This window comes from Punica granatum, chromosome 1, assembly GCF_007655135.1.
Source record: "Punica granatum isolate Tunisia-2019 chromosome 1, ASM765513v2, whole genome shotgun sequence".
Taxonomy (NCBI): Eukaryota; Viridiplantae; Streptophyta; class Magnoliopsida; order Myrtales; family Lythraceae; genus Punica; species Punica granatum.
In genome coordinates, this window is record NC_045127.1 from 1,759,331 (window position 1) to 1,775,620 (window position 16,290).

Genomic DNA, 16,290 nt, shown 5'->3' on the forward strand with positions numbered 1-16,290 from the left:
TTTTCCTCTTTAATAGGTGAAAGTTTTGACACTTGATCGCAAACTCGAAGGGATACTTGGTGAACAAAGATGGGTTTGATTACATGAAGCTAGACAAAGTGCACATCGATATCAAGTTTCATTGATATCTCACTTTCCATTCGAGGTCGAAACATATCGATATCAAGTTTCATTAGATTAGAGATGTGTTGGAATTCAAGTTGGTGAAACTAGACAAAGTGCACACTGATGAGAATGGAGCTGATATGATGACAAAATCTCTCGCTAAGGAGAAACTTCATGTTTGCCGAAATATAGCCGGTATGCTCGAAACCTCCAAATAGTCGGGAGGAGGAGTTTGTTGGGTATCCCTCCAATTTGGATGAAGTTGGACTCAAATTGTGTTGGGTTTTTATCGGGCTTTAATAGGCCCAAAGACCTACTTTTGTTAAGGTTTATTTTGCAGCACAGTGGCTGATCTGTAGAGAAGAATAGAACAGAAAAGCAGCAGAGCAGAATTTCAGTCCGACCAGCTGGAGATCAAACCTCAATCAGAGGTAAACGAACTCCGATTGGGACGAAATTTTGACAGAGGCTTCACGACGTGTGGAGCTAAGTTCTGAACAGTCAGAATTTTTATTCGAGCTCTGTAGGTGCTGTTTCAGCTGACTTTGTTAACCACCCAGTGTGGGTGACGAATTTAGTGTTTGAGTGATCCAAGAGAGTGTTTCTCTTGAGTTTGGTGATTCAAGGGTTTACCCTTAATGAAAGACATTGTATAACCTTCATTTTAAGTGGATCGTTGATTCGGAGTTGATCCCGTAATTTTTCCCCACATCGGGATTTTCCACGTAAAATTCTTAGTGTTCTTTTCTTTACTGCTTGTTAGTTGATTTGATTAGTTCCTATCTCGATTACACTAGTAGGGGAGGAAGATTAATCGCTGCGTTGTTATTTGGTTGAGCACATCCCTTCCCAACAAGTGGTATCAGAGACTCGGGTTAGAGAAGTTTGAGTTTTTTTCTGTTTTTTCGGTATTTTCGAGATGGAGGAGTCAACATGATCTATGTTCAAGTTGAATGCAACCAACTACTCTATATGGAAGTCTCGGATCGAAGATCTTCTATATTGCAGGGACTTGTACGATCTCATTGAAGGGGATTCCGCGAAACCCAAAGATAACGATGACAAGGCTTGGGAACGCACAAATCGGAAGACTATTGGTTTGATTCGGCAATGGATAGACAATAGTATTTATCATCATGTGCTCATGATACAAATGCGAAAGCTTTGTGGGATAAATTGACAAATCTCTACGCGAGGAAGACTCCGCAAAATAAGGTCTTTTCTCGTGAAGAAGTTGGTTCATCTTCATTACCAAGATGGAGGTGATATGGTTGTGCACATGAGTAATTTCCAGGATATTGTTAATCAGTTGACGAACTTTGAGATAATACTACCCGATGAGTTGCAAGCTTGTCTACTTTAGGGACTCTACCCGATAATTGGGACACACTTGTGATTGCATTGAGCAATTCTGCGCCAAATGGGAAGCTATCGTTGGCCATAGTGACATATAGTTTATTTAATGAGGAGACTAGAAAGAAAAGTTCTGGGATTTTCATTCGGTCTGAAGCTTTGGTTACTGAACAACGGGGGAGAAGTCAAAGTAAAAATTCCTCACATGACAAATCAAGGGGTAGATCAAAGTTGAAGACGAGGAAAGTGGTCACTTGCTATCACTGTGGAAAAGAGGGATACCCAACACATGAAAATAATATTCTTGAGGGACCTCAAAGCTGTACAGAGAAGCTTGAGGTGCAGCTCATTTTCTCCTTCAGGATTAGAAGCTCATCTTCTTTCTTGGTCAAAGTATTATGATGAAATGAAACCTTGGAACGAGAGGAATGATGTTGCATTCCCTTGTGCATTCCACAATGAAATCGATCATTATGATGTCCTTCATTTAGTGAATTCAGGTTGTTGTCTACTTATCAAAGGTACTGATCAATGATGAGAGCAACCATGGCCTTTATTATTTAAGATAAATTTACTTTATTGATTAGTGTTGTTGAAATTTAACATTTTTATCGTCCAAATTTTTTTCAGGTGCAAACATGCCATGTATGGGAGCACTGACGACGCCAGAGCATCGAGCAGCTTCACCCAAGAACAGCAATAGCAGTCTCATCAGCCTAAACAACAGCTATTCACAACACCTCACACCTATCTGTTGGAGTATCATATCATCAGGTATACTTCGGACCTTCTGTTTGATCGTTTGCTATCATTGTGGGATGATGTTCATCATAATTAGACTTGATTGAAGATTTTTATTGATTTTTGTCATCGTAAAAGTGCGTTTTTGTATTAATAACTACCAGAGCAACTTATTATACACGTGTGATGTTCTTATTTCAAATGATAAAATTAGGTTGTATGGTTAGAAAAATTGAGTTATATTTCTTTTACATGATTTAGAGAGGCTTGTAGTTGGTTTTGTAGTTGAAACTGAGAGAATGCATGCTCAGGCTTTGTAGTTGGTTTTATGACTTGGTGTCTTGTGAGCTAGAAGAATTGAATTTCACTAGTTGAGGAGCTTAGGAACATGCTAAATGCTGTTTGATGGGTTTCTTTGTTTGTTGGAAGAGACTCAGGTGTGCTGTTTGAGGCTCTTAGCAATAGCAGCAGTCGTAAACGTCTGTGGAGAGTGTCGAAAAGCTGAAGATGATGAGGGAAATGAGCAATGTAAGACTGAGTTTGGCCAGAAGGAATGCTAAAGGATGTCATATTTGATGGCACATCAATGTAAAAAGGGGATGTGCTCTTTCGATCCAGTCTTCAAACCCCGATTCGCCTTAGTTATCTTGCTTTATATTGACTGTACTAATTGCAAGACGAGAACGATTTGTCACTGCCACAGGTGGGCCCCCGCTACGTATTCAATTCTATTATCTTAAGCAAAAAAAAAAAAGAATACCGGCTGCACGGGTTGCAGCCGGTATTCATTACAAGACAAAAAAAATAGCAATGGAGCTTAAGAGAAGTCTCAATCGAATTATTATTATTCTCTGCCCCTCACCCCATTTTTATGGAGACTTATAAAGCTTATTATACTAGTCTTATATATATGTTGACAAATTTTTCCTTATAAAGCTTATTATACTCGACTGGTTGGTGAGCTTGAGGGCGCCGCTGGGCTTGATCACGGAGGCTCCATCAAGATCAAGATTTGAGGTGTTGAAGCCATTGAAGGTGAACTCGGTGCCAGGGTCCTGAGAAACCGCAAGAAGTGGGAGTAACAGTGACCAGCAAAGTAGAAGAAGATAACCCGGTAGAGCTAGAGCTCTCTCCATGAGAAGCAATTAAAGAGCTTGAAATCCTAAAAGGGAAGTGGAACAAGTGAGAGGTAGGTTCTCTTGTGAGGGAAGGAGGAGTGGAGACGTTATAGGTTTCATTTCCACTGAAAGTGACATTAAAGCTTTAATTGGTACAATTGATGGCTGTTGAAGTTGACGTCGTCCCGGTCAATAACAGCCTCATAAATTCGCACCATCGTAAATTGTAAAAAAAATATATGTTAGTCTTCAAATGAGATATTTTGTATTTCAGTATTTTAAAATGGAAAAATTCATGATATAAAGAGTTTTTATTCTTCAATAAGTCAATATAATCCAAGTTTGAATTAATTGGTACTCACTGGGATTTTCAGATATAAAATGATCGCAGTCAAAGACTCTCTCATCGGGACGGCGGGCAACTGGGCAAGACATGTCGTCGTCGTCGTTGTCAACCGAATGCGAATGGAGCGTGGAATACCCTCCACACACTGATTGCCGTGTGGGCAGGCAGAGAATTTTCAAGCTGCAGCTTCTTGATGATCATTATTAAAATATTCTCTGCCCCTCCCCCCATTTTTATGGAGACTTATAGAGCTTATTATACTAGTCATATATATATTTTGACAAGTTTTTCCTGATTATTGTTTTTTTTTTTAACAATGTCATTTTGACAGTTTGTGAAGTTACTATTAATCCAACGGATTAACTTAATGGGGTGAGTATAATAGATGGAATGGAAGGATTTCAAGACTCACGTGCGCATGCATAATTAAAAGAAAATCATCAGCCTTTTAATATCTTAAAAGATTGGGTTCTATAGTCTTAATATTAATTTAAGTTTCTATAAGATTTTACATCATCTCCTATTCGACTTCTAGCTCTATCTTAGGATCGAAAGATGTTGTGCTCCTCTTGATCACATGAGGACAGGTGCGGAAGAGCAAGACATTACAACGGTTGTGTTGTACAGCGTAGCAACCTAAGCCCCTTTTCTTTCTCTTTTTTTGTGTGATTGTTGGGTAGGTACGTAAGTTAATTGTTAGTTGTACGTAGGTTCACATGGAAACTTCATATTATTAAGTCTGGCTTATTTATTAGTTCGCCGCCTTGATCGGCTTCCGGGGAGGGAAGAGGAGCATTCATTGACGGCATTGACTTTGACTGAACCGGTCAAAGACCGACCGAGCCACTATAAGCGCGTTCCCTTCTCAATCTGGTCGAGACCCATTCCATACCTTAATTGCTTGATTGTGATTTCCCTCTTCCCTCATTGTCCTCCGGTCCAGTACGGATGAGTATGGCAGCAAAACCGGTCGAGAAACCAACTGGCTCTTCTAATTCTCGGGCTTTTTTAATATACATCATCTCGCATGGATGTTTGCCTTTGGTGAATAATAATCGGAAGTTATTGCCAAAATTTTGGATATAAAACAAGCCCTTATTTTATCAAAGAGGGTGTGGCGTGTAATAGCGTCCGCTCTCACTTGATTACCGAGAGTTTTCATATTCAATACAAGTTGTGAGATTACTTAGATTATTTTATTGGTTATATTAGAATTTAAGTAGTAGTCTTTATTTAAGAACAAGTTCCTAAGGGTGAGTATTGCATGGGATATACGGCTTCAACAGTAATCGTCCCGAATTGTCGGAATTGGAACCATACAAATTTTAAAGAAAAACTAATAAAAAGAGTATATTATTAGAAGAAAAAAAATCTAATTTTTCCAATTCGGTTAAACGTTCCTTTCCAAACATTTTTCTTAGAGTGGGCTTTAATTGTATGCAAACGATTAACTATATCAATTATCAATCGACTTTTCTTTTCATGGTCATGGCCCACCAGGCCTTACTCTTCCCGCACAATGCTTTGAAGTGACAACCAACCTGCAATTAACTATATGGGCCACTATTATTGATGAGCTACGGTTTGAAGCCTCTGGGCCAAGGAATTGCAGCGAAAGAGCCAACTAGGGCTCTAAATTATGACAATAAATCATTAATTCATAGGGTTCATAGCTTGCCCAATAACTTCCAAAACGAGAGACTCTTAAAGATATTTCATATGGCTGATCATTGGGTTGGAATATCTGTCTTGTCTCATGTCTTGACTGGTATTGTGTTTCTTTTTTGACAAATACAGATCAGAAATAAGGATCTATACTCATTTAAAGACATTATTTACCCGAACATATTATGGTCAACTCCAACTTTGTAACGACTTGATGACAAATTATGAAGAGTATAGTCTATGATTATATACATAGAGAGTCATATGCATAACTGGGGTTCTGTACCAACGTTTTCTGTTGATTAGATATCCTTTCTTTGAAAGAAAAACATAAATATTGTTGATATTGCATAACTATTCTAATGCATTTTGGCTTCAATCCTATATTTTACGTAAAGAAGAAAAACATAAACGTATGTACGGCATTTTTACCTATACTTGCAAAAATTTTACCGTCCCTTTTAGGAACAAAAATCTTACATTGTGTTTGACAACGAAGTTAAGTTTGATTTAATATGATTTAGTTTGATTTGAGTAAATGAAAACGAAAATAGTTATGAAAAATATTTGAGATAATTTGAAGAAAAAAATAAAAAAGTAATGATTATATTGTTGAATTGAGGAACAAATATTGAAATTGAAGAAAGTTGAGAGAATTTAGTATCAAAAAATTAATTGTAATAATATATACAAAAAAATATGTGAGAGAATTCGAAGGAAAAAAATAAAAATGTAATGATTGTATTATTGAATTGAGAGAAAAATAAAGTAAAATTAAATTAAATTGAGTTAATTTTGTATACAAACGAACCAATATCACGTCATTACTTACAATCATAATGAAAAGAAATTAATTAATATTGAAAGGAGGAAAAAGAGAAAGGGACTTTAGCCCAAAGTAGGTAAAAGGAACAAGGAAAATGCCCTTCAACCCGCGGGGAATGACACCCATCATTGACAACAAGAATCAAGAAGAGGAACCTATGGAATACATTCATGATGAATCACCCAAATAGTAAATTACAATAAATGCTCTCCTTAATCCTTATAGGCTCTCCTTAAACTGCAATATAGAATGGATTTTTCTATTTTATGCCATAAGGGCATAAAGATAAGCAAACTCAAATTACCAATTTTAAACTTCAAATCATTATTTTCAAGATTCTTTATTTTTTATGCCTAATTTACCCTTATTCTATCTTACCTAATTAATTCTAATTTCCTTTTACCATATAATCTCTAGCATTTTTAGGGTTTTAGGGTTTTTAAGATTTCAAGGTTTCGGGATTTTATGGTTTTTGGGGGTTTTAGCATTTTGAGGTTTATGATCACTTATATTTTCCTATAAAATATTTTGTCTCTTTTTGAAGTCATATATGGATCGAAAATCCTATATGGATGTTTTGAATCCTATTGAAGATGCCATAGATTATATGGTAAAAGGAAACTAGAATTCATTAGGTAAGATAGAATAAGAGTAAATTAGGCACAAAAAATAAATAATCTTGACATTAATGATTTCAAGTTTAAAATTGATCATTTGAGTTTGCTTATCCTATGTCCATAATAGAAAAATCCATATAGAATTTTAAATTTATTAGAAACTTCTTGTGGATGGAGTCGAATTATCATAAAAGTATGGATTATCCTATTACCTTCCATCTTGTGATTTCGTCCGAGGGATGAATAAAATATGAAAAAAAAAGCCCAAAATAGTAAGGTGGCAATCGAAATGGCCGATTAGCTGCTGAATTTAGAAGGGAACCTTGATTTGCCATTACTCTGTTGTCCTTTGGGCAATAATTCTGTATCAGGAATATTTAAGGCTGACTACTTAATTATTTCCGTTGAAAAGACCTCTGAATTGCGTATAACAAGAAATGTCTATTTTTGGCTTAATATATTCGAGGGGAATTTGATTGCACGCAACGTGCCATCCTCCGAGAAGCTGCCGAGGAGAGAAAAAGACCCGCCACGGCACCTTGAGGGAACAAAACTCTTCTGAAAGCAGCTGAGACTCTCTCCATCTCGAGAAGTTATTGAGTGATTCTAACTCGTCATGTAATATAAAGAAACACAAATTAAAATACATTAAATTAGAAATTTGACATTAATTATTCAGATAATTATCATAATTATTATTCATTAAAAAAATGTATTAATTTTTTCTCATCTAAGATTTTCTCCTTTTTCCCCTTCTTTTGTTCCTTAATTATTTCTTTGTTTTTATTGGAATTCTTAAGATTTCGTATATATTTTTTTAATAAAATATCTCCCTCAATCCAACTCAACTCTATTCTTAACAAATTCAACAAAATAATAATTATTTTTTTACATTTTCTCTAATTTAATAATAAATTTTCTCAGATACTATTTTTAATAATTTTAATAATAAATTTTTCATCAACTTTCATACTTATACATACATAATAATTTTTTAATAAACTTTTAATCTACTTTATACATACATACATACATATATATATATATATATTATCACACATCAACATATTTATCAACACATGCAATCATTGCACAAAATCAAGTTGAATTGGATCATTACCTAACACAAAAACCAAACGCAAGGTAATTATTTATTAAATTCCAATCTTCTTTTTCGGTTACGTCTTCTCCTGTAAGTAGTTCATCATCAGATCTTACCCTATATAAATACTCCAAATCCTCAATTCCAAATGCAAAACTCACCCGGAAATCTTGTATTTTCCCTTCACAATTTGACCGGCCACCGTGACCGCAAGAGATGATGCAGTGGGAGATTCTTCAACCCTCTTGGCCCCTCTACAGTATCATCCATCAAGAAAACAATCCCTATTTCGATCAGAACGAGCACAGATTTGAATGCCCTTCGTTCGTTACTACTACTTTTCAGGATCCTCTACCGTTGCCAGGCTGTCCAGACAACCTTATTGATGATTTCCCGATGGATTTCGAGCCGTGGGACGATTTTCCGGCCTTATTTGATGTCCTGGAAGGTACAGAGCTGGAGACACTGATGACGAGTAGTGATGATAATGGGTGGAGCCCTAGTCCTAGCCCTTCATTGAAGTCCACGTCTACCACCGATGCCCTGTCAGTGTCACAGCAATTGCTCGTTTTGCCGCACGAGGAAATGGAAACGGATGCCCAGTTGTGCCTCCACCATCTCCTGAAGGCCTGTGGAGAAGCCATGGAGAAGGGGAAGACAGAGCTCGTGGAGGTGATCTTGAGACGCATGGCTGAGAGATCAAGCCCGCTCGGGGGACCTCTAGAGCGTGCTGCAGTTAATCTGTCCCGAGACTTTAACGACCATGACAGGGATTACCTGAAACAGGAGTCCTGGAAGAACTATCGGGAAGCTCTCAGGGTGTTCTACCAAGCATTCCCTTACGGAAGATTCGCTCACTTCGTGGCGAATTCGGCTATTCTCGAGGCAATCCCAATCGAAGCTGAGGCAATTCAGATAGTCGACTTCGACTTGGGGGAGGGCCTCCAGTGGCCTCCACTCATTGAAGCCTTGGGACAGAGACACGGACCACTGAAGTTGAAGCTGACATGTAAGGCCTCGGAAGATGAGGCGAAGTTCGAGACAACGAGAGGGCATCTATGTAATTACGCAGCATCTGCAGGGGTAAATTTGACCGTGGAGATAAAAGGGATTGAGGAATTGGTAGGTGAATATACTGATGAGAGCAAAAGCGAGGGACATTTTGAGTGGATTGCCTTTAATTGCATGGTGGGTGTCCCACAAATGGGCAGAGTCGCCAGTAGGAGGGAAGTTGTTGGATTCCTAAAGGCAGCTAATGGCATTTTGAGCAAACTCGGCGACAGTTTCGGTGATAGGAGAGGGATTGTAACCTTTGGTGATGGGAATGCTTGCGGAAATTTAAGGGACGTCCCCAGTTTCGGGGCATTTTTCGAGGGGCGCCTGAAGCATTACCAAGCGGTACTCGAGTCAATGGAGTCAAACTTCCCTTCTCATCTCCAAGGGGCGAGGCTAGCCATGGAGTCTCTCTTTGTTGCCCCCTTCATCTCTTCCTCTGACTGGTTTCAAAGGTGGGAGGATGTAAGGACCGGCTTGGACGATCCGCCTGCCAGTCTCGGTTTCAGCCCTCTAGGAATTGGGCAACAGAGTCTTACGGAGATCCAGGAAATGCTGAAAGAGAGTGAATCGAGTTACGGAGTGAGGAGTGTCGGAGAGAGTCAGAACGAGATGGTCTTGGAATGGAGAGGAACTCCGTTGATCAGAGTCTCAACTTGGAAATGTTATTAGGACCATTAGGTGGTAAAGAACATTGCGTCAATTTCTATCTTTAGGTCTCCTAATCAATATGTTACTTTCACTAAAAGGTCAATAATGTACGTAATCATATATATATATATATATATACACAAACACGTACATATATAGATCATGTTTGTGCTTCCCCTTCTGAAACAAATCTAATATAGGGACATCTTGTCTGGTAGTAAGATTATTGAGCACGCATATATTAGCCATAATTGGGCTTTTTAAAAAAAAAAAAATTCATGGAATCAACAATTGACCTTGAACAACAAACTACATAGTTTCAACGAAATCTTGACAAGGGCGAGAAACAGCTTCAGCAAGAACAACAGTAGTGATGGTGTGGGACTCATTTCAATGACGGAAGGACGTGGAATTATTCAATTCACCCGCATAACAAACTGAATTCTCGGAATTTTCCTCGAAAGAATCAATTGTGGACGGTAAGGAAGTGCAGGCCTCTGGAATCTGACTTCCTCTGTAAGCCCTGCATATATAGCTCACGAAGTTCTGGAAGTCCTGCATCCATTACGGAAATATCGCAGCATGAACACGAAAAAAGGGATGGATTAATCGACACGAGAGTTCTGCAGAAACATGTCAGCAATAAAACATGCACCGACCTCTTGGAGGGCTTGGCCGTCGACGACCACCCACGGTACAAATCTACGTGGCGGGTTGAGACGAGCTGTTTCACCGGCGAATTTCCGCTCCAACTGATAGGTTTTTGCACGAAAAGCAGAGGCAGATAGGATCCACGGTTAAATCAAGGCATCAAAAACACATATAAATCAGGAAAACAGAGAAAGTGCTACAGATGAAACTAATCAGTTGATGAACCATATATCCATTTCCTTTGTTGTAGCAATCAACGGGCGAGCTGCCCATCTTGGCCTCCCCGAAGCAACTGCCCCATTCATTGTGCCTGCCCTCCAAGGTCAGCCGCTCTATGCAGTAAACAAATCTGAAGTGTCGATTCTGCGCATGAAGCAATAATATTACCGCACTCGTGCTTCCGTATAGACATAACTGTCCAACTAATTTATTCACTTGGATTGTAAAATATTGCTTTTACCACGTCGGGGTAGACATTGATGGCACAGGCTTCAATAGCGTTCAGCAAGCACTCATCTGGTCCATGCTGTGCAGCGTTCAATAATGAAGTTTCATCAAACGAGAAGAAGAACTGACCGTGTTAACAGTAAATACAACCTACAATCACGTGCTGAAGCTTGCACACCTGCTAGCCATTTAATACGCCGACCAATGACCCACTAGCACTGAAAATATATTTTGCCCCGTTTGGTTTCATGATATTATTTTAGAATCACAATTCTAACTTAACTCTATTCACTACAAAACAAAATAACTCATACAAAGTCAAAGAGTGGATCCCATTTATACAACTTTTTTCCACAACAAAACAACATAACTCATACAAAGTCAAAGGGCGGGTCCCATTTATACCACTCTTTTTAAAAATCAAAATCTAATTTTAAAATTCTATTATGAAACCAAACGCAATATAAAATTTCATTGTTACAATAGATTCAGTAATTAATATATCAGATTACTTCTTCTTCTTTTTCATTTTCTTTATATTTTCTTTTCGGATGTCGCACATATCTTCTGATAGTGTGATGGAAATCAAAATCCATTGATGGTGGTGCAATAATAAGATCATCTATCGGGCAAGAACAATATCGAGGATAGTTGTAGCATTAAACGTTGGTCACAATCGAGATCTTGTTTACCTGGCAACTGAGGGAGCCGTCTGATTGGATCCAGCCGTTGCCCCATGGGATGAGCCTCAGGTCGACGATAGAGATGAGTCCCTTCTCAAAGACCTTCACGAGTGAGTTCACGATGAAGTTGGCGCAGTACGGGCAGAGCGTCTCGTAGTACAGAGACACGGTCACCTTCTGATCCGAGGAATAAGCCGAATAAGGCCCCAACAATAAGAGCATTGCAACAAGAAGGAAGGAGATATAAACATGGCAGAAAGAATAGGAAGAGCCAACCATTTCTGTTTGTCTATGCAGAGGCATAGAAGCCAAGGAGGAAAGTTAAAGGGAGAAGAGAGTGAGTGAAGAGGAAGTAGGGAGTCTAATATTAATCTGATTCATTTATTTATTAGTGGTGGCTGAACATATACTTTCCTTACTGCTGCCGTTTATTATTTGAACTTCTGGTGGGGTTCAAAAGAAGGACGGACTTTATTGCTTGCCTGCCTGCCTTTGGATCCATCTCTCGACCTTTTCAACGGCATCCGACTTATCCTTATGGAAATTCTGATTAACATGAATCCTAAACTACGATTGATTGGGTTTCGTTATACAATTTGCACGGTTGAAAGATCTGTCCTTTGACTTATCGGATGACTGCTGATGCTCTCAAAGGTCTTAGCTCTTTTTGAATCCATTTAAAGGAGGGGAGAGGTACTTTTCTGGAAAAAAAAAAAAGGAGGGGAAAGGTCTCAAAAATGGCAAAGAGGTAGGAGAAGGACCGGTTCTTGTGAAGGGCATAAAGCAAACTTACAAGATAAATGCTGCTGCCTCTACCCATAGGGATGATCAAAGAATTTCCTGTTCCTAAGTCAGGAATAAATGAATGACCTCCAAAAAAAAAAAGAAGAAGAAGAAGAAGAAGAAAAATCACCGATTAACATCTAGGGGTGTGCAGGTCCGGATACTTTTTTTTTTCAAGATACTCGGACTCTACTATGTAAGGGACGTGTTTCAAAATTTTAGAAGCGAATCCTACCTTGCTGAGTTCTGGAACCGAAATCTGTATTATACCACAGGTTCATACTCTATTGGAACCTGTAAATTTTTTTATCTCACTAAATAAATCGAAAATGTCTCATTGATAATCTGTAATCACGCAAAATAAAATGTCGACATAGATTTAAATTCTTTTCCATCAACACGAATGGATGTATGAACAAGAAAATAGGACGACCGGATAGGACCGGACTGGACCGGCCCAGCCCAAGACCTACTGTTCTGTTGGAATTTGAACTCGCATCCTCCGGTCCGGACCAGGGTCAAGGAGTACTTTCTCCGAAAGGATACCGTATCCGTCCTCCCGCCGCCGTGCTAGTTTCTCCTCGTTATCTTCACTGCCTTCTGGCTTCAGTCCCTCAGCTTCTCCAGACACTGCAATTCATCAGCCCCCGGTCGGAATCATTCTTCTGCTGCTCATCAGTGCCCTCAGCTTGAAGCGCTTGGTCCACCAATGGCGTCAATCAACTTCAATCCTTTCGAGAGCTGGTTCTCAAAACCCCCGAACCCAGTCCCTCCCGTGAGCCTTCACTCCTTCGCTCAATCCCTCTTCCCAAAATCGCCGAGCCCACCAAATTTCGCCTCCGTCAGCTCCAGTATGTTCGGAAAGAACCCGAAGAAACCCGAAAAGGAACCCGACGAGCCCGGCCCTTACACCCAAATGCTGGAACAGTTCTTCTGGGAATGTGAGAACTTGCCCGATTACAGGCACACCCCGGAGGTGGAGGAGATCCTCAACGAAGATCCCATTTTCGTGAAAAAGGAGAATCCCACCGAGGAGGAGGTTAAGGAGAACGAGCAATGGTGGAAAGACTTCAGGTTTGTCTGGTTATCAGGCTCAATCTTCTGATCAGCTGCCCTCAAGTAGACAGGCATGTTAGGGATATATTTATCTGGTACAGCATTTGTTACAATTGTTCTCGTTGTACGTTTTGATGCTATGGTAAGGGAAAAAAAAAGTATTAATCTTGTAATAGGTTGTAGAATAGAGCAATTTAGTGTTGATTTTGATATATTTCTTGATCCAGCAGTTTCATATGTTTGCAATCAATTCAGAATGTTTTATGATGATTTGGTAAAAGTTCACGGTTTGATTGTGTCCGGAGAGTCAAGTCTAGGCTGTTTCTTATGTTGTTTCCATGCTTTGACAGAACATTTTATTACCTTATGATGTGCTTAAACAATGGATTAATCATGGCATTTATATTCCTTAATCTTTTTGCACTTGTACCCTGAACATAGGTCAAGCCCGATCGTGCAGTTCATGGCCAGGTGCGAGGAAATAAATGATAAGCTTAATGAAATGGAGCTCAAAGAGAATGAGAATCCCTATAGGGATGAGGACAAGAAGCTGTGGAAGGCAATACCCCACGTTCCTGGGCTTGATGGTCGGCCCATGCCACGAAAAGCAATAAAGACAAGGGAAGAGAGCGACGACAAATTCTGGGATTTTGCAAGGCAGTTTTTCTTTGGGCTGTGGGGGTTCCGGCAACGACCTTACCCGCCCGGGAGGCCCATCGATGTTGCTCAGGCCATCGGTTACAAGCGGCTCGAGAAGCGGTACTATGATTGTAAGTTTCATCATTTCCTGGTTTTAATCCAAGATAGAAGGACTGCTATTTTAAAAAAATGCAGGCTTCTTGGAATTTGCAGTAACTTCTCGCATGAAAAATCAGTTTAAATTTCTTCCTTCTTCTAAACTCTTTGAAGTTATCTAGAAAAGTCAATAATGAGCATATGTTTTAGGTGTAAGTTAGCAATTGTCTCGTGTTAAGAATAGGAAAAATTGAGAACTTTCTAAATTACCATTACCAGACTGATCCTATCTATCGGTTTCTAGTTTTGTTGTGCTCCAAGTGTTTGAGGTGGGTGGTTGGGGAATATTTTGTTATTATGAGATCATAATGACTCTCAATGTGTGTAGTGAGTTCAAACACTGTAGTTTAAGCTGCAGTCTGATTTTGCTCCTGTAGTCATCATGAGGAGTGGTGGATTCTACTATAAGGACCGCCTGGGCCGTACACGTGGTCCCACGGAGTTGATTCAACTAAAGACCGCATGGGGTGCCGGTATAATCGACAAGGACACGTTCATCTGGGGTGAGGACATGGATGAATGGGCTCCCATTCACATGGTTTATGGGCTTGAACCCGCAATTGCAACATGGGAAGGTAGGTTTATTGTTTAATCTCAATTCATAATGCACCATCTTTTTAAAATTCGAGTAGGGAAAGTGACCCAAATGCAAAAGCTTTTCCTTCACATGTAATATTTGCTAAGAGGTTCCACTGCCGGTTTGCCCTGTTATCCCAGTGAGACTTGGAGCTGCTGCAACAGCTTTCATTCACAAGCTACAAAAGGGAATACCTCCTTGGGTTCCTCTCAAGGGGCAGGAGAAGAAAACTTACAAGCAGCTCCAAGAGGAAGCTATAGAGAGCAAGAGACGCGACCTTGCAGTTCTGAAAGCTAATGATGGGATTTGGCCGGGAGTTCGAATCCCGAGTCATGCCCTGTTTCTCTGGGCCAGTGGCCCAGAATTGACTCCAACTTTGGAAGCTGATCACATGCCAAACAAATACATCCCTAAAGATTTAAGGTACTGCAACCTGCTGCCTTGTTTAATGAGAGTATCGGCCCATTTGGATGTGATGATCTGGCGTATCTGTTTTTCCTTGTGAGTTGTGATTATCTATTTGAAACCTTTTGCAAGAGTGGACGTGTTAAATGGCTTGAAAGTCTTGGTTTACTTGATTCTGCAGAAAGCAGTTGGCTAAAATAATCCCAGGATTGAGGCCGTGGGAGGTTCTGAGCGTTGAACAGGCAATGGATCAGATAACATATGGTGGAGAATGGTACCGTGAGCCTCTTGGTTCTTACACGACAGGCCCTCCTTACATCCGGCATTGGAATAAGGACGTTAAGGTCTGTCACGTGTGGGCTCCTGTTCTCTTGGTTCCACGTTTGTCTTATGTACACAAACTTATTCAAAAAATGATTTTCCCACTTGCAGAGGATGTTTAGGATTTTCTTCAATCTCAGCACCCGGGTGTACAACAAGTTAGAGAGGACAATTCCTGGTTTCGACAAGATAATGGAGCGAGTGAATGCTGACGCAGCTGCAAGAGAAGCCAAGCGGAAGGAGAGGAGGGGAGCGCAGAAGAAAGCTGAGGAAGAGGTGGCCCTGTTGGGTCGAGTCGAAAAATAATAACCATATAATTCAGAAAGGAGAAATTGCTCTCTCTATCCGTCCCCCTTGGATAGTTTTGTGATTGCGGTAATGTAACAGAGGGGAAATAAGTTGATGTCAAACTTGTTCGGTTTGTTGATAGATTCTCAAGAGTTTTGCAGAGCAGCGTATGTGTAGAGATTTGACTGCTCATCGTGTAGCTCCCTCTCTTTAGATAAACAGAAGGATGAACCGAGCAGTCTGCCTATTTCATCTTCCTCCTTTGATGAACCTGTTTGTTTAAGAAGCCGAGGCTGACCTGTTTACTTATTTTAACATTTCCAGAAGGAATGAAAACTCATTTATTCACCATAAAAGCAAAGAACCCATGTGCAATACCCCGGCTCTCTCTGTCAAGGATTACTACGAGTCATGAAAATACGATTTATTAGCATTCAATGGTACAGGGGATAGTAAAGAAGCAAGCATAGACCAACAGCAGAAGCATCCCATGTCTCAAACAAAGGCGTTCCTGTAGTGTAGAACTAAGGTTTTACTCAAATAAAAATGTAATATAAAGAGGCACAAGTAATCCTGTGTCGGATCTGTATTTCATTAAAAAAAAAAAATTGCAGACATATACTTTTGTATGTCCCAGAAATATACAAAAAAAAAAAATTGAACCAAAGCAGAGATTAAGGTTTATTTAATATCGAGAGGAAAAGGCC

General features: G+C 39.6%; 3 protein-coding genes across 4 annotated transcripts; 2 read left to right on the top strand and 1 right to left on the bottom strand.

Annotated features, from left to right (window-relative positions):
- The first annotated feature begins 7,825 nt into the window (after positions 1–7,825).
- LOC116194523 (protein NODULATION SIGNALING PATHWAY 2-like) lies at positions 7,826–9,621 on the top strand. The gene has a single exon (XM_031523342.1). The coding sequence runs from the start codon at positions 8,090–8,092 to the stop codon at positions 9,596–9,598; it is 1,509 nt and encodes a 502-aa protein (XP_031379202.1). The 5' UTR covers positions 7,826–8,089; the 3' UTR covers positions 9,599–9,621.
- Positions 9,622–9,752: 131 nt separating this feature from the next.
- On the bottom strand, positions 9,753–11,789 carry LOC116194531 (gamma-interferon-responsive lysosomal thiol protein). Of its 2 annotated transcripts, XM_031523359.1 has the most exons (6): positions 11,635–11,789; positions 11,368–11,535; positions 10,689–10,754; positions 10,454–10,591; positions 10,237–10,329; positions 9,754–10,132 (listed from the first exon to the last, which is right to left on the bottom strand). In XM_031523359.1, exons 1-6 carry the CDS (start codon positions 11,659–11,661, stop codon positions 9,968–9,970), a joined length of 657 nt encoding a protein of 218 aa, XP_031379219.1. In that variant the 5' UTR covers positions 11,662–11,789; the 3' UTR covers positions 9,754–9,967. The 2 variants fall into 2 exon arrangements, with proteins under 2 accessions (XP_031379211.1, XP_031379219.1); XM_031523351.1 differs by having other exon boundaries at positions 9,753–10,132; positions 11,368–11,734.
- Positions 11,790–12,663: 874 nt separating this feature from the next.
- LOC116213526 (protein TIC 56, chloroplastic) lies at positions 12,664–15,892 on the top strand. The gene is made up of 6 exons (XM_031548513.1): positions 12,664–13,215; positions 13,639–13,967; positions 14,370–14,567; positions 14,710–14,992; positions 15,156–15,318; positions 15,407–15,892. Exons 1-6 carry the CDS (start codon positions 12,851–12,853, stop codon positions 15,599–15,601), a joined length of 1,533 nt encoding a protein of 510 aa, XP_031404373.1. The 5' UTR covers positions 12,664–12,850; the 3' UTR covers positions 15,602–15,892.
- The last annotated feature ends 398 nt before the right edge of the window (positions 15,893–16,290 follow it).

Bases quoted from the DNA above. Each gene is read 5' to 3' on its own strand.
- LOC116213526 (XM_031548513.1), top strand. From the start codon at position 12,851: ATGGCGTCAATCAACTTCAATCCTTTCGAGAGCTGGTTCTCAAAACCC. The intron at 13,968-14,369 runs GTAAGTTTCATC...TTGCTCCTGTAG, and splicing joins CGAGAAGCGGTACTATGATT to TCATCATGAGGAGTGGTGGA. The intron at 14,993-15,155 runs GTACTGCAACCT...TTGATTCTGCAG, and splicing joins TACATCCCTAAAGATTTAAG to AAAGCAGTTGGCTAAAATAA.
- LOC116194523 (XM_031523342.1), top strand. From the start codon at position 8,090: ATGATGCAGTGGGAGATTCTTCAACCCTCTTGGCCCCTCTACAGTATC.
- LOC116194531 (XM_031523351.1), bottom strand. From the start codon at position 11,661: ATGCCTCTGCATAGACAAACAGAAATGGTTGGCTCTTCCTATTCTTTC. The intron at 10,592-10,688 runs GTAAAAGCAATA...CTTCATGCGCAG, and splicing joins TCAATGTCTACCCCGACGTG to AATCGACACTTCAGATTTGT. The intron at 10,330-10,453 runs GTTCATCAACTG...AAAACCTATCAG, and splicing joins ACAAAGGAAATGGATATATG to TTGGAGCGGAAATTCGCCGG.